General features: G+C 39.4%; 1 protein-coding gene across 1 annotated transcript in view; it reads right to left on the bottom strand.

Moving 5' to 3' along the window:
• Positions 1 to 229: 229 nt before the first annotated feature.
• Positions 230 to 27236, bottom strand: part of PTPRR (protein tyrosine phosphatase, receptor type, R) — a gene marked incomplete at both ends in the record, with an annotated part of 59562 nt that continues 32555 nt past the window's right edge. The window contains 6 exons of the mRNA XM_010009898.1: positions 230 to 387; positions 1547 to 1657; positions 8252 to 8389; positions 9367 to 9446; positions 15962 to 16046; positions 22533 to 22719. Coding sequence (XP_010008200.1) covers positions 230 to 387; positions 1547 to 1657; positions 8252 to 8389; positions 9367 to 9446; positions 15962 to 16046; positions 22533 to 22719 — 759 coding nt within the window. The remainder of the gene's footprint in view (positions 388 to 1546; positions 1658 to 8251; positions 8390 to 9366; positions 9447 to 15961; positions 16047 to 22532; positions 22720 to 27236) is intronic.

Consider the following 27236-nt stretch of genomic DNA (forward strand, 5'->3'; position numbering starts at 1 on the left):
AGGAACAGTGTTCATTAGCAGAAACAGAGAATGGTTCAAAAACAATTTGCTAGCAACAAGGGAATTCTCTCCAAAACACAAATCCAGAAATATGAACTGAAAAAAGTCAATTAGCATGAAGAGGATCTGGGGAATTTTACTCTTCCCCAAATAACTTCTTTGTTTAGGAGGATGTGATGTGTTGTGGCCTTGCTTTGGGCATTCATTTCAGAGAGGGATTACAAATTACCTGCAGTGCACAATGACAGGCCCTCTGCCCGGTGATTCCACCCTGTCCTCTTCTACATCCAGCATGAGCTGCAGCAGAGGCTGAGCACTGTCAGGGGTTTTGTGGTCCGGCCAGGATGTGTACCAGTAGTGTTTCACACTCCGGGACTGACTCCCTTGCTGAAATTAACATGCAGATTTTATAAGCACACTGGTAGTGAACAATTCTTTTTATTTTTCTAATGTTATAGTAAAAAGACAGTAAAAATGCTAAGAGAGATTTAACTTGTTTCTTTATTGGACTCTGAGGATGCAATTGTAGGTAACAGGTGTGCTTCCAGGCACCCAATTGTAAGAAGGGTTTTGTGCACCTGAAAACTTTTCTGATTTTCCGGCTAAGTTCCACTCTGTCCATCTGACTGCTGACCTGCTGACTGTTGTTGTCAATTGGGAATTGCCAGAGGTCTGCGTTAGATCAGTAAGAAGATCTAGAGAGATTAGCTTGATCCGGGCTTCTCCTACTTATTATTTATTTCTGCTGCCTTTTAAGGACATCATCATAAGGGTCTGATACTAAAACTACAAGAGTATTTAAGTTAAAGGTGCAGAAGAACTGCCCTCCCAAATTAATCAAACACCTCGGTTTGTCCAGTTATTCTCTCCAAGAGAGGCTGCTACCATTTCAACAAGCAAAGGAGCTAAATATGGGCTACTGTAATTTGTGTTGGACATTATGACTTATGCCCACTTCTTAATGCCTGGGCTGAAACACCAAACAAATTTTCCTAGTTCATTACTGATTGTAATGCTTTGCCAGCAGAAAGAACAATCCAAAAGCACATAAGTGTAATATGGGAAGTAACTCAGAGAAGGAGCATCTGCCTTATTTTACAGAGTTAATGTTTAGTCAGAACCATTAAAACGTGAAGCTTTCCTTATACACTCCTTATATTTTTAGTTTCTCAAATGGGCTATGGATGCAGTCAGCACACAATACAAGCAGCTTATCTTTTTCAGAGTGATGCTATGCTAGTTCGTTCATTAACTAAAATCCCTTTACATTGCTTTGGCCATGCTTAAAAGGCCTCAAAGCAAATGTAATTCAAGGGAGTGGAACTTGCACTCTTTTTGAAGACTTTTTTATTGTCAGGGTGATACAAAGCAGCAGTAGGGTAAGTGTTGCAGTACTTTGGTCTCAATCATATCTTGCAGCTGTGAGCTTCATAGCTCAGTTACTCCTTCTGTAAAAATTTATGACCCTTAAAACCAGCTTTTTAACTTCATTAACATTAAAAAAAGACAGTAATAGGAACAACGCTTCTTGGATGCAGATTGTTACCTTTATTGTAAGCTGACGGATAGTATAGTTCTTGCATTCTTGCACACTGTTAACAAGGACTTCCACCTTCCCATAGATTCCTCTTTTTTCTGGCCAATAAAGCACACATTTCTGGAAAGCAAGCATCAGTGTCATCAACAAGCTGGATCCTGGACCCATATTCATATCTAATTTTTACATAGAATGTATTTGTCTGGAAAGTTCGGATGAACTCAACCAAGGTGTTACTCATGTCAGAAGCATACCCAAATAGGACATTGCAGGGTTCTTAAAGAATGACTTAGGCCTGATTTTCAGGATCTGAGTGTTTCAAATATGGATCTCTATCACTGACCACTTTGAACAGCTGTTTTTATTCGTAAAAGGTCAATGAAATTCAGTTAAAGGAATTATTTTCCACATTCAAAATTAAAGATTTCTTTTTCCTAGAAAATTCTTTAATTCATAGAATTAAATTTATAAAGTTTACTCTTTCCAAATGAGATTTTCTTCTGCGCAAGAGATTCAGAGTTTGTCCTCTCCTTACAAGACTTTCTATATTCTTTACTCTCCTGAGTGCTGATACAACAAAGCATGTAAATGTGCCCTTAGATCTTACTGAATTCAATGGGACTTGATGTGCATGTTAAGGTATATTGCAGAATTGGAGTTGTCTACTATATAACTTACTGGAAATGAAAGTTAAAAAAAATCTACCAGTCTTGCTAGAGCTACACAAAATTATATACAGAGTTCTTAATGAATCAGTAGTGTTACAGTATTTCAGCAATGTACCTGATAAGCATCTACTAGAAAGGAGATGAAGAAATAGTACCTACAATACGAACCATTTTATTTTTCCCTTGCAATAGTTTGCTTATCTTCAAGTCAACTGCAGCTTCACATTCATTTCCATGAAAGTATCTCTATAGTCTACCTGAAAGCAAAGCATCCCTGTCGTATAAATACTTTTCTAAAAATAGATGCTTATTATCTTAAGAGCGTAAGGTGTTTGAAAGCCACATTTTCTGAAATAATGCTGGCCAATCTGACGTGTTCATTCAATAAAAAGAACCCCAATAATTAAAGAAAATATTCTTTTTAATATCCAGTGCACAAGTAAAAAAAACCCAAACCCCAAATGCCCAGAAAACACAGTTCTACAGTAATAGGAATCCCCGAAAAAATTGTTTGTATTTCCTCACAAACTCTTGCTGAAGAAACTAGTACATATTTAGACAGCAGTCTACATTACACAGCTAAAAGAAACAATGCCTTCAATATAACTAATTGCCATAAAGCATAACTCCCAGTAAATCATGCTAAAAATGATCCAAAATTAAATATCAGTGAAATGCAAGGCTTTACTGCCAGGTGTGATCTTTAAGCTGCTACTCGATAACACAACAGCTGACTGAACTGAATCATCTCTGTTGTATAAATACTTTTCTAAAAATAGATGTTCATTACCTTAATAGTGTAAGGTGTGTGAAAGCCACATAAAGCTGGCCAATCTGACTGGTTTCATTCAGATCCTGTCTTTTGCAGCATTACTCGAACATCCTAAATTTGCTGTCTCCCCGAAGACATCAAGAATGGCAATAAAATACTCAGAAATTTGTACGAAAAGAAAGGTGTTCACAAGTTCCACAGTCCCCCCATGTGACACATATAGCTACTATCATCTGCCAGATCTGCAATTCATGCCCCTCCCTGGGAGTGTAGTTTTCAGTGCTAACATGGGGAAAAGAAAACTCTAAATACACAATTGTACCCTGACAATCAACAATAGTTGAGTCAACCCCTGAGACTTTTTGATAAATGTGAGCATACAACACTCACTACAAAGCCTTCAGGCACTTCAGAAGAGTGTTTTTCTTGACTCTTGCCCAGAACTGGAATTGGCAACTTGCTCTGGGTGGACAATGAAATGGGGCTGTTCATTAAAATAACTTTCATTTAACAGTCTGTCTACATTTAGTGAGATACAAAGTAGTATTTTTAACACAGTCTCCGTTCATCTTTTAAAAATACCATTTGTTACTGCTTTAAAAAAAGCTTTGAAAATAGAACTGGGATCAGCTTTCTCGGGCACTTCTAAGAAGACAGATATTTGGGGGAATTAACATGTTTTCGAAAGTTAATTATAAAAAAGGGATAAAGCTGAAGATGGGAGGGATAAAGGTATCAGACATATAGAAAATAAAATAGTAAATCCCAGGAGCATTAGCAAAAATGAGTAAATTGCCTCAAGCCATTACTTGAACCTGAAAGAAAACTCCACTGGTCCCAAATAGGTATATTTTAAACCTGTTCAGAAGCCAAACAGAGTGGCTGAGAAGTCTGCTCTCTAGTCTTAGGTCTGTGATCAGTAGAAGCTTATTGCAAATAGTATGTATCAGAAAAAAAATGAAGAATTTACTTGTTCTTATCATCACATTCTTCTACCTCCACTCTTTCTGCTGGTCCTGATTCTGTTCCCTGTGCTTCTTTCAGGCCACATAGTTTCCCTTTCAGCATATTCATTTATTACAGGACTTTCTAAATAGTTCACACATTTTGTGAGCTTGGGGTTGAACATACAATCCTCTATGTAGCGAGAAAAAAACCAAAACAAAATATCCCAGACAACTTCCATGGCAGCTAAAAGCCTGGGAAACTTATTACTTCCATGCGGAAATTCTAACCTTCCTGCCATCTTTCAAATTCCCCCCTCAGATTCATTTCCATTGGTTAGCTTTTTGCTAATAAATGGTTATTTGTTTCTGATCTGCCTCACAAAAATGACATTCCCTGACCCAAGCAGGAAGTTTATACAAGAAACAGTATCTCGCATGACCTTTAATTGATTTCAGCCTTTGTCCTTCCCCCTGCGACAGGTCTGCAGGCTTAGGCTCCCCCCATCCCCTGTTCTGTCTCCTTGCATGCCCCATCCCACACCCACCAGGTGCCAGGCTTCATGGGACTGCTCCTGAGGTGGATCTCTGTAACTGAGTAGGATTTGGCCCTGCCTTGAATTGTGGCTGGCACCTGCCAGAGCATTTGCCAGAAGTGCTCCTGTTGCAGCCTAGTCCCCCCATTCTGCCGAACAAGGGGCCTCTCAGCTGATCTGTTATTTACCTGTATTACTTTCCCTGGATTTGGACCCTGAACAAAAAGAATTTAACAATTCTCAAATATTTGTGAAGTTGCTTACTTTGGCTGCTTATTTTTCCATACAGCTATGCCAACAAATGCACATATTATGTGTCCCAGTAACCAGGCCAACACACAATAGTAATAAATAATTATAACAAAGCTCCAATTCCAGAATCCCTTTTTACTCCTGCCCTCTATTTACTGTCACTGCTAACTGAATCATGAGGTATACTTTAAAAGGGCTTGCACAATTTGCCTTCATGTACTAAAATCCTCAAAACTAGGACCAAATCTTAAGTTTTTCCAAAACCCAAGGCATATCTATGGTACCAATACTCAACTAATAAGCAATCTCCAAAGAGGCTTAGACAAACACTGTAAAAGGTAGGATTTCTGAGTTCCATAGTCTATTTTTCTGCATGTAGATAAGCATGCTGATAAAGTGAGGAAAAAAATGTTCCATGAAGAACAATATGAGCTTTAAACAGTGAGTTAACAAGATTGTCCTAGATAATTACTGACAACAAGATTTACGTTATCTGAGTTGAATAAACATGCATTGTTTAATGCATCAGTCGGTACTAGTCCTTTCTTCTTGTAGAATGCCACACAGTATTCTTTCTTTATGCTTCCCAAAATATGTTTCCTGGTTAACAGGTCATGTTGCTAGTAAGCTTTTAAGGCAAACTAAATGGATATTAGCTATGGAGTACATAGCATAATTACGAAAAACAGCTGATACAACAGAAGTCTATAAATTTCTCTGTAAAATTATATAGAAGTTTATAAAATTCTTACACTCCACATATTTATCTAAATTCCAGTTGACTAAATTCTGTAATATATGAAGTTTGCATGTGCCTCAGGGATAAGCTTTGCAATAACCTGTCCTAAAATATTACTACAGAATTAGAGACAGTCACCTTCAGTGGGTGATTTATTTTGTTCTCTTTAGAGTGGGATGGGTCACTCTGTGGAAGTGACTACTGCTCTTCAGTGACCATGAAGGGTACCTAAATCACTAGATGAGATGTGATTTTCCTCATATTAACCCTAAAATTATAGCCTAGAATTCCAAGTTTCTCATTATTTGTGCAGGCAGAAGCTCCTTTCTGTGGACTCTCCTTGCACGGGTAGATTTCCAATTTGTTCAGACATTGTGTAGTGTTGAGGGCAAGTTTTACAGATTCTGCTTAAAATACCCACAGCACCCATAGTTCCTTCAGCATTATTCTTGCTTACAAACCAATCTCCTTTTTTTTATCAGTCTTTAAAAAGAAAGAAAATCCAGTAATTGAATGCTCCATGTTTTCTTCATACAGCTGAAATGAGTATTTTGCACAGCGCTCTACTTTCATATTATATCTTCATCCATCTTACAAGAACTGTTACTGCAGCAAGTCTTAACCATTTTTTCCTCTCATGGAAGGAAGTAACTCTACAGAAACTTTTGTTTATCAACATTTCACACAATTCCCATTTTGATTGCAAATTCATCACGAGTATACTGCACTAGGACACTAATGTCCCAAGTAATTTTACTTATGCTAAATAAATGAATTTGTTGTTGAGATTAAGGATTTTTGTGTGTCTCTCATTTGAGAGCTCCCTCGTTACACATTACTTTAGACATGATAGTACATTATAGCTCAAATAGAGGCTGACTGATGTTACACCAACTGAGGAATAAGGCCTGTAACTGATAGTCAGGGGTGGATGTGGATGAGTATGCTTTCAAATATGAAGGAATTTGTATGTGTGTATGTTGCAGATGCACTTCTCTGAAAATGATGGAAATAAAGCAGACAACAGAGAAGAAAAAAAATATCAACTGCTATTATGCTAAATAACATCTGCTCTTACCTTCTCTATAGAAAGCACAGCCACTAGCTAAGCTGTTTCCTTTCCAAGAGCAAGCAAGGTTTCAGGAGGATCCCGCTAACAGCAGGAGAGTTTCTAGGGTTTCTAGACAGGCCACGACAGCTTGTGCAAACACAGCCTCTCTATATAGCCTGGGAACGATTTGAGATTCCCCACCCTTTCTATTAGGAGGAAATTACCACTGCCAGGCCACAACAATGCGGATAAACACCAATGCCTAGAGCCTGCGTAACTCAGGTAAACACAGGGCTTCCTGACATGGTGGAAACCACTGGGCACTTCTTTCAAGTCATTCTTCTTACACAGTGTCAGATGTGAGTGTTTAAACAGTCAGCATTTCCTCAGTGAAATACTTATCCTTTTGGCCTATTAGGCCAGGGTAAATTTTCTATGTTTTCAGGAGTAATCTTTTTAACATAGGCTTCTGGACACTTGTTTGAACAGTCTAGTGCAAAATGCCACCCGGTTTGGAAATATGGCTTGGGATATCTTACAGGACTAACCTTCTTTTTACACAGAGCTTTCTTAAAATCCACTGGATTTTAAGTTCATGTTAGAAGCCCAAACTCATGGTGACAAAGAGCCAAGCAGCAGTCAAGAGCAGAAGAAAGAAGAGAATGTCTACTGAGTCCACATTTACATGGGGCAGTGAGTTTGAGCCCTGGGAATGCACTCAGGATCTCAGTCTCCTGACCACTCAGACTGTGAACTTTGCCTGAATAAACTCTCTTTCTCCATCATCACATGTGTCTGAATTTGAAGAGCAGGGCTGTGAGTGAAGCCAGGGCAATATGGTCCTGGTGCTTGCCTGGCAAGGTCCTGAGATCTGGTTGAGGTACCTAACTGGAGTTGGGAACTGATACCATCTAGCAGTTTAGACTCAAGAAAAAAGTCAAACTCCTTCATGTCTGTCTCTCTCTTGTCCACAAGCCTTGTAAACCACTTCTTTAAAGTTCATTCTTCCCGAACACAGCTTTGTGTTGGCCCTTTGCAAGGGAGAGTGATTTTTGTTCCTAATGTACAGCAGTCACAAATATGGACTCTGGCACTATTAAGGAAAACCTGGCAACAATTTATATGAATACTATATAAAGCTATTAAAGATGTAGTTCGGAATTGATCCAAAAGTCACATATGCATAACAGGCAGTTAGATGGCCATTAGCAATTAAAATACAATTGTCATCTCTACTTGGTACTAAGGTAAATAGCCACATATTTTCATTCTGGCCAAGTCCCTCTCGCGGTATTGGCATCTGGGAGCCAAAACTGTATTTCTGGAATGGTCCAGAAGATTTGTAATTTCTGGAGTGGATTCAAAACCTGCTATTATAGCAAAGTGAAAACTTCGACCATGTCAGGAAACCTCTAACTGTAACACTAACCATCTCATCTTTATATACCAAAAATTAACAAGAAGTACAGAGGTGACCAACAGTTAAATGAGGTGTTTCTTAAAAAATTATGAAGCCAACAGCACACATCTAGAAAACGAAATTACTTTTTGTCTTTTTTTTTAAATACAGCTCTTATGATGGCTATGCAATTGCAGTTGGTGCATTTGGCTACCCCTACATTACTTATCACACTGCCCATTACCAGATTATTTAAGAGCCAGTTATCTGCTAGGTTCCTTCCATATCTGCTAAGGTTCTTTCTACAGTACGCAGCCATAGAAATAATTTCTCAGTTTGGCTAGTTGTCATACCTCATTTTTTTCTTTCAGCTTTGTGATCATAACAATGACAGGGCTGTCTTCTTGCCAAACCATCTGCCAGAAATCATTCACGGTATTAATCATGGGTCCCTGAGTTGCAATGAAAGCCTTCTCTTTACCTCCATATCCCTGGTTTAGAAACAGACACAAAAGCATTTACTTTAAATCCATGTGGTCAACCAAAATTGCAGGTGGATGTTCTAAAAGAGTAGAAAATTTAATCTGGAATTTAAAAAAAACCAAGTTAGTTGAACTGAAACCAGTTATGACTAAGAGTAGAGCAGATCAGAAATTGTTCAGTATAACAGTTTTTCCTCTCGAAACTGGATGGGCTGAAATGGTCCTGAGAATGCATCAGTCCCTCTCAAATTTCCCTGCTTACTTGGCTTCTTCTAGCTTACTCTGTTCTCCAAGTTTTTGGGGCTTTCCATCATCCAGTGGTACTTTAATCCATACTGCTGCAGTGTTTACAAGATAGTTTATAGTCAACAAGCCACAGGAAAAACATGAGAACTATGAAACTGGTTTCTATGAAGATTCATAACAGGAAAAAAGATTTAAAATACATGAATGCTTGTGGAATCAAAGACTCTGCTATATATCTTTGCTAAGGGAGAAGCACCTTTATGAGACCCTATAGGAAGGCTGGCATATCAGCATAGGGAGTACCAAGACACACAAGTGTACAGAAGGTCAAAGAAATGTCAGGCAAACTGCAGGGAAGCAGAGGAAAGGGAAAGGCAATAACTGGTATCTCTTTCACTGTTAAAAGGTAACTCTAATTTCCTTACTATAAGGCAGAAAGACAATATTAAAAGGTAAATACTGATGTAAATAAATAGTAATGTATGTGTTTCTTAATATTTTTATAAACTATTTGATAAATTGTTTTCTTACAGCAATCATTTTAGTACATTCATGGCTATGTGGTCTTTGTTACAAATAGCTCATGAAACTACTACTGTCATACCAATGTAGACAAAAAGATTAGGAATTATCAACGAAGATGGGTAGGAATAAAATGAGCGGCACCTTGGCAAAAACAGGTATTCACTGGAAAATCAAATATTGTTTCAAAAGCACATGAAGAGTGTACGTTTACTTACCCTAATGTAGTTAGCATTTATGTAGGTACTCAGGGAGTCAGATGGATTTTTTGGTTTCAAATACACTCTGCTTAGAGGATCTAAGAGCACAAGGAAGATGGAAATTGAAAAGAAAATCTGTAATTAGAAGGTTTCTCTAGAAAATTGAAGACTTTTTGAAGAAAATAATCTACTGTTCTTTGGGGCTGTCAAGCACTAAAGTATTAGGCACACAACTCTTTCCTCTGCAAAGGATCATTGTGTGTAACTAAGGTAACCTGTATGCACAATGCTGGCTGTGAGAAGTATCCCAGCTAGCTGTGGGCATTGAAGCAACACTATCAGGTCCAGGCAATATCCAGCAAGGTTTAGTCTGCCTATGCTGAGTATCATGCTGACCTGCCTAGACTGTCTCTGAAACTTGTGTCATATCATTTTATGATGCTAGATAAATACGCCAAGTCTTTTGGGTTCAAGTTTGATATCTTTGCCTGAAGTTGTACTGTTCTAATGACTACAGTTGGATTTACATCAAGAAAAGCTTCCTCTCCCTGGGATGAAATCAGCTATGTGTTTTTATACTAATTTAAGTTCACTGTAATGTGCTGGACCAGGTAATACCTATCCTTCCCTTCAGTCCTGTGTTCCATATGATGCAACCTGTGACCATTCATGTGTACCAGGCCGGAGATGCAATGTCAAAATATGGGAACATTTTCCTTCATGCTCTTCTTTCCTTCACTGTCTTGAATGATCTAGAACAGAGCAGGGCCCAGCATTATTGAGTATAGAGCTGTGGGTTTCTAAATGCCCCTTGCAAAGAAAGCTTTTGTGTGCTCATTTGTGATGCTGTGATTCTCCATATATTAATTACCCTTTTGGAATTAAAGCCAGTAAATTCTCAATTGCACAGCATAACAGAAGGGGATAAGGAGGTGGGGAATGAGGTGCCTATGTTGTGGCCATCTAGGGACACACTTTGGCTCTCATCACACCTTTTCTGAAAAAAAAAAATTCTACTGTTAACAAAATGATATGAAATATTTCTGTATTGAAAAACAATACTTTGGCAATTTGCTAAAATAACTTTTGACAGTTTACGAGACATCTATTGGTTTGGAAATAGTCTCTTGACAGCTGCTTTGCTGAGTGCAATCTCAGCAATTTCTTCAAAGATACACATGTGGATGCTGAACTGGAGAGTTGTAAGACAACACTATTATGTGGCCGTGCTGTTTACACAAGAATTATATAATTTATGCATATGTAGTAGCAAAAAGGGATATTTTCAGAGCTGATTTTGGATTCCTTTTGTTACTTTTCATCCTGTTCCTAAGAACAAGATAAAACCTTTGCAAATCAAAGGAAGAGGGGGGATGATCTCAAACATACTGTATGTCATTTTCCCACTGGAGGTCATAGGAGTGTCTCGGACAGGAGTGGAGCCTTTGCAGGACACAGGCTGGTGTTCTGAAACACGTTTCTTAAAATGTGCAAACGAATGTATGACTTCTAGTTCAAAGTCTGTGTGTGGAAGTCTTGTCCTCTCTATTAACAGCACTACATGAACCCTAGTTAGCTTGTGTTAAAATCTCTTTGTACTAGCTTTCCCAACTTTTTCACTTTTTTTCCCCCTTTAACAATATGAGGACAGGAAACCTCTCATTCCTTTTCAGTACAGAGTGATTATTAGCCATTTCCACAAATGCCTCAGGCTACGTGGCCTTGAAAAAACACCCGCTTCCTCTAACTCACACAATGCCTCTTGATTCTGGTGTAGCTTGACCCCTACCTCAAAAACCCTCTTCCAAACAGACTCAACATCCAGTTTAATTACTATGTCTTAAGATAAATCCTTCTGATACTAAGGAGCAGCTAAATCAGTTTCATAATTTCTGAGACCTCCTTCCAACTCCAATCAACGAAACAAACACTGCTTCCGGATGGGAATCTTTTCTAAATTAACAGTCCTGATCCGTTGTGAAATAGGCAAGTGCTATAAACTCAGCCCCGAAATGAGGAAAACCTGAGTGCCCTTAAGCATCCAGAGCCACTAAGCAATCATCAGACACAAATGGAAGTAATTTGCTTCCTCCTGAATGACAAATACCTTGAAGGTAATAATCTTTTCCTCAAAGATGACAAAGTCTGAGAGTCTGAAGCTGCATCAGAAAGACACAGATGGTGGCTGCAAGGCTGAATTCATCAATCTTTGTAAAGCAATCTTGAAATGCAGCAGAGCTGTTAAGCACTTTTAATTACTAATAAAAAATGTCTCCTGCAATTCTGACTGAGGCAAAATTACTGCTGTTTTCTTCCATGTATCTAGGAAGTCTGGGATAGTTCTCCCATTAGAATAGAAGCAGCTTCCTCTAACTCCATCTTTAAAAGATTGATATTGAACTGTATTTACCAGGCTGAGGAAAAGGAAGAGGTAAAAGTGGTTGGAGCTTGCCAACGTGAGATTGCCCAGTGCAGGCAACAAGGAGAGCTATAAAGTGGCACTGCTGGACAGCCTCCCCAGCTGCCAGCAATGCTGGAGATTCATCCACTTCATGAACTCCCCCTTGTCATGAAGACATGAGGCTTTGTCCCATTGCAAAGGCTGTGTTCATTTTACAGTGGGCATGATGTGCTGTGGTTGTTTTCTTCTTTTGACTGCTACTATGTTCTGAATTCATTAGGCACACGTATGTTCACGTTCATAGCATTTCCATGATAAGTCATTTGTAACTCCCAGTCCAGTCCTAGTTGCCTTACCAGCAGTAGGACTGAAGTATTGTGAGAAGGGCTGTCCTCAAGATATGTCTGTTTTGTGAGCAGGAAAGGAAGATGAAAACTTTGTGAGGCAGACTGCTCTCACACTTGCTGCCCAAAAGTTCGTAAATCTTTCAGATATTGAAACATTTTGAGATTCATCCACCCCTATTTTGCCTGGTTTTGTTTGCAGTCAATAAATGAATTACAGATACTGGTATTATTTGGTAAACACTGTTAAAGCAGAATACAGAAGAATCATACCAGACTGCATTCCTAATCTCTGCCAGGTGGGGATTAGGCTATTAGAATAGGCAAATAACACAACTGCATTTTAATAAAAATGCTTCAGCGTGACAAAATTTTACTCATGCAAAGAGAATTTTTTTTTTTTATCTACTAGAAATAAGGTTGCCAGATATCCACTTACATTTTTAACTATGCAGTATGACATAGATAAATGTAATACTGGCTATTTAGAAATATTATAGATGTTATGATGCTGGTGACCACAACATTTTGTCAACTCACACAGATATACAAAATGCTTTGATGAAACCATGTTGAATAAAACCCATGTTGAAGATTAAACAGTTTTTCTCCTTCTGATCTGTAAATATGATTTTTTTCTTTACTTTTTGAAACTTGCTGGTGATCTTATTGCTGCAAACAAGACTGCAGCAAACATGATTGTTCGTAGTCAGGACTGTAGTGCAAGGGAGCTGGAAAATTCTCAGCATTGAATGGTTCTCCAGCATCTGTCCATAAGCTTGCATAATAAAGTGCTTCGTTCATGCAATTTAGATTTAACTCCCCCCTGGTCTTTAGCTGGAGAGTCAGAGGCAGTTTTAGCACAAGTGCTTCAAGCAACAGCTTGTGGTTTGTTGGTCTGACCTGCCAAGTGATTCCTACCTTCATGTTACTGTGCATCTGCTGTTCTGCTGCAAGTGTTTTCATAGAATCATAGAATAGTCAGGGTTCATGTAGGCTTTTGCCCTGAGGGTACTCTTCAGAAAGGGGTAAGGAGTAACATCCAGGTACCTTGGATGTGTTGCACACATGGAGACACCTGTAGTGTTAAGCCACTTGCTCCTTTGTAAGCAAGAGCCCACACATGCCCTGAAGCACCATGGGAATTCTGCTTCTGGTTTGAGGGGGAAAAGTGAGGTAGGAACAGGAAAAGAATGGCTCTGAAGCTGAGGTCCTGCTGCTGGCACATGTAGCAGAAGCTGCTGGAGACAAGCAGGCAAAGGTGAAGATGTGGAGTAAGAGGATGAGGAGGGAGCAGCAGGGCTGGTGTTCTGCCACAGGGATGTGACTGTGGTGGGAGACTGGGAAATCCATGTGTATGACTGGAAACTGGCTCAGGGAGAGTGCAGAGGGAATGCAGCTGAAGATACGGAGTGGGGTTTAACAATGACTGGGGTTGTAGTCAGGAGGGAGGATGGAGAAACAGTGATTTTAAGGGACTGTTTTAGCCACTTGCTTCTGATCCCACACTGTCCCCTCCTTAGTTGTATGAGAATATATGTAAGTGCATATATATATATGCATGTATAAAGCAAGTAACACCTAGAAAACTCAGAGGCCTCCCATGCCTCTTTGCCATAGCTGACGCTCTTGTGCCTGAAGAGGCATAAGGGTGTTGGCTATGTTATACTACAATCGAAACATCTTTCATGTAATGTAACATTTCCTGCCTTTTATAGTTTTCCATATAGAATAATTTTCATTAGGCATTTATTTTATTTCCCATGAGTGTGTCTGGCTGGCAGTGCGTGTTAACACGAACCTGCCCTCACGCACCCTGCCCCAGAATTATCTCAGAAAATGAGAACATCCTCCACAGGGCAGAGGGTGGGGCTGGCAGGACGGGGCATTTTTAGGAGATAATCCATCAGCTCAAACGTCACTTGTCACCACAGGTGCCCTGATTCAGGAGACGCACCCAGCGCTGGAAATGGAAAAGCTGATGCGGGCATGCAAAGCAGAGGGTTGATATCATCTGAGCAGGAAACCTGGAAGGCTGTTCTATTTAATCACTCGAATCATTTCCAAACCCTCGTGGACTGGGTGTGGGGTGTGCGAGTATTTATTACGAGCATGTGCCTCAATCCACAAAATACCTTCTTTGAAAAGGCCTGGTGCTAACACACAACAGACCTTTTGATTTCTGTCAAGGACGGTTACAAAGTGCCTGTCAGTGAGTAGTTGTGGTGCGCACCAGCAGTGTGCTTGGACTGAAAATGCGCCACGGAGTTAGCAGCACGTCCCAGCTAACTGGAGGTGAAAACACAAAGGCATGCTGGTTCTCAAAGCTCATCAGCATCAACCACAGCCCAGCTGTTGTGTCCCAATTCAAAACACATGCTGCAGTGAAGTAGGACTCATCACACTTGCAAGGCATTGCTGAAGGCGATGCTGTGGCTGGGGCAGCTTGGACGCAAGATGCTATGGGAAGGGAGAACTCCTTCCAAAAATCTGCTTGTCAGGCGGAGGGGGGCTTGGTGATATCCTGGCTCCACTGCAGCTGATGGCAAGTCTTGCTGTCGTCAAAGGGGTCAGGACTTCACCCTCAGTGTACATCCTGTTAACGCTGGGCCAGATTCTAAGGGATGCTGAATTTTCTGATTATTTGGTATATAACTTGCATTCACTTACTTTCTTTAATTCTCTTCCTTCAGATGCACAGAGCTATCAGCTGCAATAGAAAAACTAACCTTGAAGACAATGGAAATTTTACTGGGGGCTGAAAGGAAGTGAGGACTCCACACGAGTTGCTTTCCCAGCTATCTACCACATTTCTGAGACTAATCTAGTGGCTGAAGGCCATCAGTTTTCATTAATTTGGCTGCAAGGCCTTTGAGTGATGTGAACAAATTACAATGCATTCAGGTTCACTGAGAAAAATCTTGTGATTTTTGAAGTGTGTGAATTTGCACGACTAACATATAACATAGGCTTACAAGGACATTATAGAGATGATCAGAAAACAAATTTCTAGTTGGTAGGATATGCTGTCATTTTAAAAGTATTCTTCATTCCAAACCTAAACAAAGGGATGGGTTTACATTTTTCTGTGGGTCTGTCTTTGAAACACTGAACTTTTTCACTTTGGTGATGTCAGAATTTATAAAATCTCAACTATTCCTGTCTATATTTAGTGCAATGTCAAAACTTATTTTGAAACTGAACACAAACCAATGTGACTAATAAAAGAGAAATAGAATATCTCATTATGCCCCAGCAAATGTTATGAGAATAGCTGCATTTCAGAGAAACGTGTATTTTGAAGGAAAACTATTCCACTGAAAAGTTTTCAACCACCTCTGATTATAACAAAGCAATTGTTACTTGGTTAGAAATAAAGAATCTGGGCCAATGAAGATACAGAAGCAGCATAGAAAAGAAGTAACAAGTTTACAACAACGATGAGGCAGCACTGTGTGAGAGTGGTTTTCTTACTAATATAAACAGATTTCACTGCAGGACAGTGTGGGCTATGATGGATGGAGGCAAGTCTTGGCCCTCTAAGCATCCAGATCAGGGGAACCACTGCAAGGCATGGTGGACCTCTCTCTACCCATCTGCCTGAGCTGTCCCCCAGAGAAAACCCAGGTTGGTTTCAGTACATGGTTGGAATGCTGCCGAAGCCTGGACCTACTAAGGCATCCAGTGAGAGTTCTGCATTTCCCAGTCCTACAGCACTGGGATTTTGTTATCTTTCTACATAGACTATAAATATGCTTGTGAATAGGTACACAATGATCAAAGATAAAGACAGCTAGATTTTCAGAGCAATCCCTTCTCAATGCAGGACAAAATGTCACCATAGGAAACCAAGGGCTAACTTACTTACTTGGTAAAATTGTTTTATAGCGGTTTTTAGTTCCATGACTCGGGATGTCAATTTCTTTGGGATCCACAAAATTCATTGGTATTTCCTATAAAAAATAAATTAAATCAGATTGGTGTTTCCAAAGGAACCATGCAGGAAATTATCACCAGAAGGCCATCTGCTGTTACACAACTGTCTTTTGACATCAAAGTTATTAAGAAAAAAAGTGGTTCCCACCTCAAGCCTGTCAACACCCTTCCTTTGATAAACACAGGGAGTTGCATTTTGAAGGGGTGACTTCCAAGGAACACTTCTGATGAATTATTAAAAGTAAAGTTTTTACAGGAACTTGAGAGAGGTTAAAATGCACAACAGTCCTAGAAAAGTAGAGTTGAAAAGTGCAGTACTGTAGCAGAAAAGTACAATGTTTTACGTAATTGGGGGAGGAACTTTTAAAATATTTAATTATTAATGCAGGCAAACATTTTTGCTTAAATTTTGTGTAAAGCCCTTAATAATGTCAAAGACTTCACTTGTTTTTTATAGAAATTGCTAGAATGAAGTGCCTTAGTATTTTGCACTCAGTGACTCAAAAGTGAAATAAAACTTTGAAGCTATTTCTCTTGATTCTCATTTTGATCTTTTAGTGACTGATCTGCATTGTCTTCTTTAAATACACAGATGTGCAAGTAACTGATGTGACAGTTTGCTTGAAGTTCCAAAAATGCACAAATTATAAACTCCTGATCAACTGAAAATTACTGTTTTTCAAACTTTTTTGTCAGAATGAAAAGTAAAAATTGTCCAATTTTTCATTGAACAAAATGTTTCACTTGGTCTAAGGGGATGAACAATAATTTCGATTTTGAGGCCCTGAAACATTGTTAGTTTTCTTACGGTTGAATAAAAACAACTCTTTGAAAATGGAAAGATGAAACATGTAGTTTGTTTTTTTTTCCCTGATTGTGGGAGATGTTTTACCAACCAAAACAATTTGGCAAAATCACATTAAAAATGCTTCAATTGACTCCAATCTTCTTTTTTTTTTTTTAATTTTGGCCATGATTATTGAAATTATTATAGGGCAAGTTGGGATTTGATCTTCAGTAAATTAATACTTCTACTTAAAAGCACTTAAAAGCACAGCCATTACTACATTACATTACATTACGTTGCTAGCCTGGGACATTTATACAAAGAGACAGCAGTATATTAAATAATTGCCTCTTACAGACACACCAGAATGGAAGGGTCCTTTGATTTGCACCACTGGAAATTTTATTGAAGGATTTTCCTCCAAAATCAGCAGGTTTCTAACTTCACAGGCACAGGCTTGCCCAGGTCTTTGGCACAGATGGATGCATGGCCACTGTCCTTCAGACCCAAGCTCTGGTCCTGCCCAGCATGACTGGCTGTTGTGGGGATATTTTGAGGAACAGGGATGAGGTCCCAAACAGCTTGCCAAGGATGCACCCAACAGCAGATCTTTACATAGGTTAACCAAGCAGGGAAAGGTACCCTCTTACTTTTCTGGCTGAAGAGAGGGCAAAATAAAGTAAAATTGAGACGGGTCATAACGAATTGCTTTGAATCTCTTCTGTTTCCCAACTTGGCTTCTGAACATTTTACTGCATGAGGCTGCAGCTTCTGTGTTGGTTTTTATTTTCCTAGGTTCTCTGCTTTATGCCCATGTGTTTAGTGGGCCTTCCTTATTCTTCCTCAGTTTCTTCTTTGGTCTCAATCTTGCTCTTTAGCTGACTCCTCGAAAGAACAACTTGCTGCCTCTCATTTCAGGACAACCAAAGTATTGCTGCTAAGATACATCTCCCTTGCAGTTACTTTACACAGTCCATTTTCAACTCATTGTACTGTCTGTGCTAAACACTGGTCTTATCACTTTTAAGACTCCATCCCTGCATAAACCTCATCCTCATTCCTTCAGGTCAAACCATTTCACCTTCAGCCTGCTTCGAATGCCCCTTCCTCCTCCATGAACCTATCAAAATGAGCTCTCACACCCCCGTCATACCTGCCTCTGACTTTCACCCCTTCCCCATGGTGATCTCTGTGAGACTCTTTGCCTTGGCTCTTAGGCTCCAAATCAGCTCTAATGGACAGTGGCTGACCTAGTGGCTGACCTAGAGGTTCCCTGATTCAGTTCTGGTTTGGTATAAACACCACCAGTGCATGGCTTCTGAAAGGTTTCCCCTCTGAACTATACACGAAGACAGAGCAGTACCTTAAGCCTGCGTTTAAGATGATCTACATCTGTCATCTACAGAGACTGGAAAAAGATGTGTGAGAAAGAGTCCTCTGCTTGCATGACAAGAGACAGTGGTCAGTCAGGCTCTTCCAGCTGCCCGGCTGTTTCCCTCTTGATGCCTGCTGATATTTTAACATAGTCCATCAGTTGGCGAGTTACTGACAGATGCAGAAATGCCACTGAGTTGAAAACAGAAACGCATTACTCTGGGCCAGCAAGGTCAATTAATAATATTAATCACTTACATCCTGTAAACACTTTCTAGTCAGTGGGCTCCTCCCAGTAATAAGTACTTGTGGGTCCAAGTCCATAGACAGAAATCTGACAATACACTGTGGATCACAGCCACAGAGAAGTCACATATTCTGAAACTGGCTGTGAAAAGCAAGAAAGTATTCCAGGGGGAAAAAAAAAATCAGAATATTATGGGCATAATGTTCCTGCTAACACGGGGGAAAATAATCCCAGCAGATTGCAAATAGCATGAAGATGTACAAATTAGCATACAAAGTTTGTAGCTATATAGGCAATATATCTCTATTTGTTTTATTAAACATATATGCATGTTACATATGATTAGATGATGAAATAATGCATAAGCTGCACACATTCATGTGCTCAGTTGCATGCATGCACTTATAGATGCGTATACACATATGCCTTTGTTCATGGGCTACTTCACCTCTCTGGGCAGTACTCTTCTAATAATTAGATTTTTACGCTACAACTGTTCAGTTATACGATTATACACAGATATGATTTGAGTCTCTGAAAGCATTCAAGAAAATGTGGCAAAATTTAGGAAAATTCAGGGAGATATTCATTACAGTCAGCCCTCCATTTTGATGAGAACCAAATTTCATAGATTTAGCAATCTGGCACTTTCCCGTGCAAGACTGTATTTTCTGGCATTCCAGTATTTTGGAAATAATGATTTTTTTTTGTTCTGTCACCAACTTCAGACATTCTGTCTTTTGAATGGTATGAGCTCAGGCTACTGAAGAAGTATATGCTGGGCAATTTATGTTTCTTCCTGCTTACAAAACAGGTATATTCTCACAAGATTTTTAGCATTTAAAAAAAAATTGTTAGCATGAAAAAAAATAAAAATAAAATAACTCTTTTTTTCTTAATAAATACTATGGAAAAATATTTTTATGGTAACTTCCCATTTTTTACAACAAAAAATAAAGTTAATCCTCCCTTAACTGTTCATAAAAAAAAGTTAATTAAAGAACTAAAAATAACCTGAAACTGTTCATGTTTCAGTTCTCCATTTAAAACTTTGAACATTTCTCCACTTTTTGCACATTTGGAAGGTTTTTATGAGAACTAATAATTTTAGACTCAAGAAGACTGTCTTATTCTATTTTTTTAGCTAGTTAAAACAAGCTGAGTGAGCAGAACTAGTGAGGGTTATATATTGTGTTCTTTGCATGCCTCAAGTTCCTACTGAAGCTATTATCTGTAGTAAGGAAGATATTAAACAGATACTGTTCAACAGCTTCATCTTAAAATACATTTTAAAAAATGGTTTGAAAATGGAATAGACAAGTCATGATCTTTCAATAAAATTCTGTGGAAATGCTGAATGGCTAAAGCCATGTTGTGTCTCCCTGAGGGACAAATAAAATGTGAGTCTTTACTGCCCCAAAGCCATGCACAGATGCTGTGTGAGAGGATTTAGGAAAATAGAATCCCATGAAGGTGCCAAGCTGTCTGTACAAACTGTCTCCTAACACAGGGGGTTTAAGCACTATGAAATTATTTCTTCTAGTTTTCCTGCCTAAGCAGCAGAATGGCAGAGAACTGATGCATTAGCTGGTGACAAAAGTATGTTGGATGATTATAATTTTTTCCATGTACACTGTCTGACCAATTTTTGGAAAAAACACTGAAGGATTTATTTTTCTTAAGCAAATCAAATGACTTTTACTACAAACCCCAGCTTTTTAAAGGTGAATAAAAGTACTGCTTCATAGGATGCAATTATTCATCATGAAAAACTATTTTTAGAGCAAGACGGCATTCATCGTCTGTCTGTTCTATTGACTTACCTGTACAAACTGAAAACAAAATGAAACTTGAGGGATCACATGCTTTGGCACATTTAATAAAAACTGAATTGTTTGTATGGCTTTGTTAGACCTGTAGCATGTTCAAGGGGTTGTATAGGTCTTCCAGCTCTTACATGCCTTGTTAGGATACACATTTCTGTGTGGCTCTATTTATTAAATTCGAGCTATTAAAGCAGCTTTATAAAGCTTTGCTTGTTTAGTTTAGTTAGGTGATTTGTAAAAGCTAAAAGAGTTAGGCTAAGGTTGAGTTAGGCAGTTGGTTATGTTAGGTTCCTTCTCTCTGGTACCCTCCGATGCTTGGTATCAAAGCATCTGAACTTGAACAGGGCAAGCTTTTCTTTGCATTGCACTGCTTACCTGATACCATTCTTTGAGCATTAAAAACCATGAATAATCACTCCATGTTCACCTTATCCTTGCTATCATGATTTTATAGGCTTCTGTTAGAGCCTCTCACAGTCTCTTTTCTAGGCAGTAAAGTCCTTGTCTATTTAGAACCTCCTGATACAGAAGCTGCACTTACGTGTGATTATGTTTGCCGTACTTCTGTATGTGCTTTGAGATTCAGAGATCAGAGCAGCATGCAGCTGTGAATGCAAAACAGACTTTTCCAGTGTCATAAAGATGTTTTCTGTATTGTTCTCTAGTTCTTTTCCCAAGATTGTTAGCTTTGTATTTCAGAACCTGTCAAAGTATACAATGCTATTTTCTCCCAAATGCGTCACACTTTATCAATCCTGAATTTCCTTCGCCTCATCACTGTCATAAACCTCTTCTGTAATTTCTTTGAGATTTATTTTTAATTTCACTATCCTCAGTAATACAGTGTCATCATCAAACTTTGCCATCTTATTATTTATTCCCATTTCCAGATGACTTAGGAGCATCTTGGTCAGTATCACCTTCAGAACAGATGCTTTTGGGACTCCAATGGTGAACTCCTTTTACTCTGAGATGCAACCAGTCCTTCCAGTGCTACGCTATCTTGATTATTCCCCACTGTACTGCACTTGTTCATATATCTATTGGCTTCTTTATTAAAGTTCCTTCCAATGTCTCTGATTTAGACATTAGATTTCTAGGTCTGTGGTTCTCTGGAGCCCTTCTGAAAAACTGTTACCTCTGTCCCTCTGATTCCTCAGCTGCTGGGGCTCAAGTGCTACATTAAACCTGCCCAGTTAATACATCAATTATTGCACATGTGAACTCTTTTAGGATTCCTGAGTGAATACTAGCTTATTCCAGACAGTAGCTTTTATTCATTTTATTGATTCGTTCTAGAACCTTTGCTGTTAACACTTCAATAGATAGATCCTCCAGTGACCTGTTTGAATCTACTTGCCACAGAGGTAGGAAATTCCTCAAGTTCTTTTATAATCAACACAGATGCAAATAATGCAGTCACTTCTCTCCTACTGTTACAACTTCTTCAAATTCCTTTTCTACTCTTTTGATCATCCATTTATCCTTGTACTCTTTGGTAAGTCTCATGGTTTTGATATATTTGAAAATGGAATTATGATTTCTTTTTAATTCAAAACCTTTTTTGGCCTGCTGAATAGCTCTCACATCCAACTAGCTTCAGTTTATGTTCTGTTCTATTTTCCTTCTAAAAAGTATCTCCTTATTTCTTACAGCCTCTTTCATCTGACTGTTTTTCAATACCAGTCTTTTTCAGGTCTTAAAGTAATATGTAATCACGTGTTTTCCCTGGCTGGGTTTTTCCTGCTCTGATTTGTTTCTAACTTCCCACTGTATGTCACGCTTTCTGTATGGAGTACTTGTTAAAAGATATTTTGGACTGACTGACTGTGGGTGTCCCTGTCTGCTCCAAAAAGTCATTTATAGTTACTAAAAATTTAGGTCTTCAAGTTGCAAAAATATGTGATATTTACATGGGAATAAACAAAATCTCCAATTATTACTGTGTTTTCTGTCATCACAGCCTTTATGATCTCTTTGAAACTGTCAGTGTTACAGTCCTGGCTGTTTGTACCATAGCTCGAATACAACATTTATCCCATCTATGAATGGGACTTCAAACTGAGAGGCATCTGTATTATCCATGGATATAGCTGACTATCTATTTTCAGTGCATAATCATAAAACACCACGTTGAAACCATCTAATCTGCTCTTCAGAAAGAATTTATACCTTGACATTAAAGTGTTGCCCAATTATTTTTTCCCTACAGTTTCTGTTGTGCCAATTAGGTAAAAAATCCACATTTAAAGCTTGCTGTTAAACTCACCATGAATTCTGTTTGAAGTAAATGAGAACATGCAACCGCTTCTCGAAGCTGCTGCCGTGTGAGGATACGACCAGCTGACTGTAGGTATTCCATTGCTACCTTTTCTCGTGGGGTTGGCACAGTGATGAAAGGCTCAACACTTCCCAAACTGCTCATATCCAAAGTCAGTGAGACATTGGATCCTCGTCTGCATTAGAAAAGAATTAAAACAGTTATATTACATCTGTGTTGCTGTTAGTCCCACACTCATGCAACTGATTCTGAGTTATTTATGCACCCTGACTTTCTCTATAGTCCCTGGGAGATTTGGCAGTGCAAAGACTGCAAGACTGTTTTCACTGGTAGTACTGGGTGGCCAGAAATCCAAGATCTTACATATCATCCTGCCTCATGAATCTAACAACCGATGCTGCAATAACAGTGTGCTAGGGAGCAACTATTTGGATTATTCTTAGAAGTAGAAACAGCTCCCTATATGCTACTTAATCATTCTGGATGTCAAACGTGGAAATGATATCTTAGTGAGGAAGAAATGTTTCATAGAAAACAAAAGGGGATATATTTCTAACTGATACATATAACAACCTGGAAATAAATTCACAGTTACATCAGCTTTATGTTTAAGAATCTACTCAAATTAAATATACAGAATGGAGTGAAAAAAAGTGGTAAGATCAGCAGGCATAAGTGGAAAGGCAGTGCAAACAGTGTGACCACCAAGAGAGTGGACCATGTCTCAGGCTAGGCAGGACAGAAGGGAGAGGCAATAAACCACAATAAATGAGCTGCATCCCAGGAGGAGTGGTCACAGAGGGGTTATTTGGAAATGCCAAACACCTCTTGCAGGACAATCAAATCCATCAACATTGCACATTTCTACAGGAACATAAAATTGCATTCAACAACACCTTTGAGCAATGAAAATACAAATAAAGCACACTTGTTACTTTCTCCAAACAACACTTAAGAAAACTGTCTTTTTTCATAGTTTCAACCCATCAATCAAATGTTATCTACGCAAACCTTACCTTCAGGTATATTGATTGCAATAAATCTATGCTTTCTGAATCGTGATGACTAAACTCCTGCTGGGTGAGAGTGGCTGCACACCGCTCCGGACACTGGGATGCTGGTAAGGTACAACTATCCCTTTTACAGTAATACCACATATTATTATAAATATCATACAGGAATCACCAGATAGTATCTGTGAAGCAAGTGTTACTAATATTGGGGGAATGATTTCTCTAGTCTTCAGCAAAACTTGCTTGTGTTAAAACTTGCTTTTTACTGCTTTTTCATTATTAACCAGTGACCCAAATGTATTTGTATGCACACATGTTTGAGAAAATCACTTTTCTTTGCAGACACTGTGACTCCTTACTTAGTGCTGGTATTACTGTTCTGTTTTCTAACCTTCTTCTGCCACCAGAATAAGTACTCTTAGGCTTTATAATTTTCTTCTTTGTTTTTAACTATATGAACACTTTTTTTTGTTCTGACACCACTTAGATGCACTTCCCTTCCTCTTATCCATGTCAACAGATCCTTCAGTAATTTTGTTATAAATTAAACCATTTCTATCATATCAGTCTGCATGAATAGAAATTCCTTCAATCATTCACCTGACCATAAAACACAAAGGAACAATGGCCAAGAGACAAGACCACCCAGTGGAATCAGTGATCCCACATTGTACCACAGTGTCCATAAGCCTATTTCAGCTTAGGTGATGGGGGGGTGATAGCAAGAGCTTTGCTGTCCAGGCCCACAGATGGTAACAGTGAGTCAGTGACAGAAGCAGAGGCAGAAGAGGCAAGATGGAGCTGGCTGCCTCCAGGGTTAAACGAGGACAATTGCTGTTGGTAGAGGGAAGTAGGAGGGGTACAGTTCCACTAACTTTGCTAGGAGGTAGGCAGAAATGAAGTAGCATCCTGAGCAGAGATGACTAGTAACTGATACATGCATAAGCTACCGTAATGCTCTGTGGCTCGTTACAAACCCTGCATCATACTGAAGCCCCAGTCGGCAGTGCCAGTACTTGTACCCAAATCCAGAGCTGTGACAACCTGGGAGGTGGGCATGCCACGAGCCAGCTGTGGTGGCCTCACTCTGCTGGAGCCTATGGAAGGTGCTGGCTCACATTCCCATTCCAGCTCACTGTGGACTGTCCCTGCCTGTGCAGGAAGCCTGTCGCCCAGCTCCATGTTGGGGGAAGCCAGTCCCCCAGCTCCATGCCTCTTCTCAAGGAAAACTTTCTGTTAGACCGCTTTCTCACAAAACCCTTCCTGAGAAAGCACCTCTTCTGACCATCACTAGCGGTTTATTCCAAGGAAAAAGTCCCTCAAACAGGTGTCTCTGAGGGCGTATATAGCAAACCCAGTGTTTTGACAACAATCCAGAAATCCACAGGTGTGTAGCGAATCCCTCCAAAACTGTTTAGGCTGAGAAATGGGTAGTGATTTAGACCCAAACATACTTCTGGGAGAACTTACTGAGATTTCCTAATATAGAGGAAAAGTATTTGCATTGTTCAGTAACAAAGTACAGTGAAAATGTTAATATTTTCTTTGGCTTTTACATTGTTATAACTGACAGTCTTGGCAAAAAGGCTGCTTCCTTTACAACAACAACAAAAAATATACCTGATCTAATTATAACTTTGAGTTTACAGCTTTTACCATTTATGGGAATTACTGATGAATACCGGTGTTGAGAATCAAATAACTTAGTCTGGAGAGAAGAAATAGTTTTTAGCTGCACATTTAACACATTAAAAACTACACACTGAATAGAAACTGGATACGGGCAGAAAATAAAAGATAGCAGGTTTTTTAGGAAGTCCGTAAGAGGATATACAATAGATAATAGCTCTAAAGGTAACTCTTCCATAAAAACAGGCATCTCAAAGAACACTTTTGAAGTATGCTTCAGATAATAAAAGTATTTTAATAATGTTTACACTAGCAATACAACTATTGCCAATATTAATCATACAGACTATTGCACTTAAAACCATGCTGAGAAATAGGGCTGAAAACAGGAGGTATTGTCTTATTTTGAAAGATGAGGGAGGGCTTGAACCCATCGTGCACTTTAAAGTCATAATAGATGCATTTAGTCTCAGGTCCTGTTCTGGACTCCTTTGATTCTCTATGTTCCTGCAACAGTTAAATTCTTCACTTTCTGTAGAAAAGAGTAGAAAGCAAGAATTCTCTTCTCTTTTACTACCTGCATGGAAAGAGCTTAGGAAGTGAGCCCACCTTTTCCCACCTTACTGTAGGAACTGCACAAGGCTGGCCACAGAGCATCAAGGAGGTACTACCTAAAACAAAGCCCAGTTTTGGTAACTGTCCCTTCAGTAGGTTTTGAATAAAGATATCACAAACAGACCAGTGGCATTTCAAATCAGACAACTCATTTTCCTTTGACATCTATATACATTTATACACACACATATACGTATCTCCTGACTACATACGGGTATCTTCCCATTTTAAATGAGAGTGAAGGAGCCATTCACATGGGTTTTCCATTATTTATGAATACTTACAACACTTTTTGACTGTCTAAATAACTTTATATTCTTTATGCTCCCTGTGTTAATAATCTGGGCAAAATTAGAGAAGATTTTGTGATGATACACCTCCCCCAGCAGCCACTTGAGGTTGTGTCTTGATGGGGAAGAGCATCATGTGAGGAATCAGAGGAACCGTAAACATTCATGACAACATTACATTAAAATCAGCATGAGACTAACTCTTCCGAAGTTTCACCAGCTGGGACAGCCACCTCATCACTGGGTACGTGAATAAGTGCAATCAGGAAACCACTTGTGTCTGTGTATTGTCTAGTATCCCAGAGGGGGGTCTTACTACACGTTCACAGCCCTCTTTCCAATTGGGTAATAGGAACAGGTCCACTGATCAGAATCCACTGGAGTATTTTTAATAACACATTTATAGAATCAGATTTTATAACAGGCCATGATTAAAAAAAAAAAAAAAAAATTAATGCAATGTTTGTTTGAAAACTCTCAAAAGGAAGCTCCACCTGTCCACCTTGGAGTGCCACCAGGTTACTAAAGCCTATTAATCATTACTGAGGTCATTTCCAGCTCTTCCCTGACCCTAAAATTAAGCCCTAGCTGGTGATTATGAAAACCCAATTACCCCTCACGTTTTCTCAGTTGTTTATTTAAGCTGGGTAATTTCTTTAAATACACATTCCCGTGTTTATTCAGCGCTCCTGAAAAATGCAGTGCCCAGATTCCCGGTCCTCAGCTTCTCATTCTCTCTAGTGGCTTTGGAAGTGGTGGTAACGGCTGCTGCCCTCCAAGAGCCATTGCCCTCCGACCCCGGCATTGCAGACGTGGGAGGCGCTTCCTTCTGCGCCCTTGCTCCTCTGTCCCAGTGCCGAGGTTCTGCGCAGCTGAGGCGGGAGCTATGTCAGCCGTGGAGGTGGAAGGAAGCCATTAATTAGTGGGAAGAGCAGTGCTGGCTGCGGCTGCTGGGGAGGGACCTTGCTTTGGGTCCTCAGACCCCACTTGTACCAGAGGATGCTCCGCAGGGCTACTCTCCCTGCAGGGATGACAGGCAAACACCATGGCTTCCCTGTGCATTCATTTCTCTAGAGCTCACAGACTGGCTCTAGACATGGGTCCTGATTCTCTTCCCTTGCTGGTCCATCTCATCAGTAAATGCA

The sequence above is a fragment of the Nestor notabilis genome, unplaced genomic scaffold (assembly GCF_000696875.1).
Source record: "Nestor notabilis isolate BGI_N333 unplaced genomic scaffold, ASM69687v1 scaffold11982, whole genome shotgun sequence".
Taxonomy (NCBI): Eukaryota; Metazoa; Chordata; class Aves; order Psittaciformes; family Psittacidae; genus Nestor; species Nestor notabilis.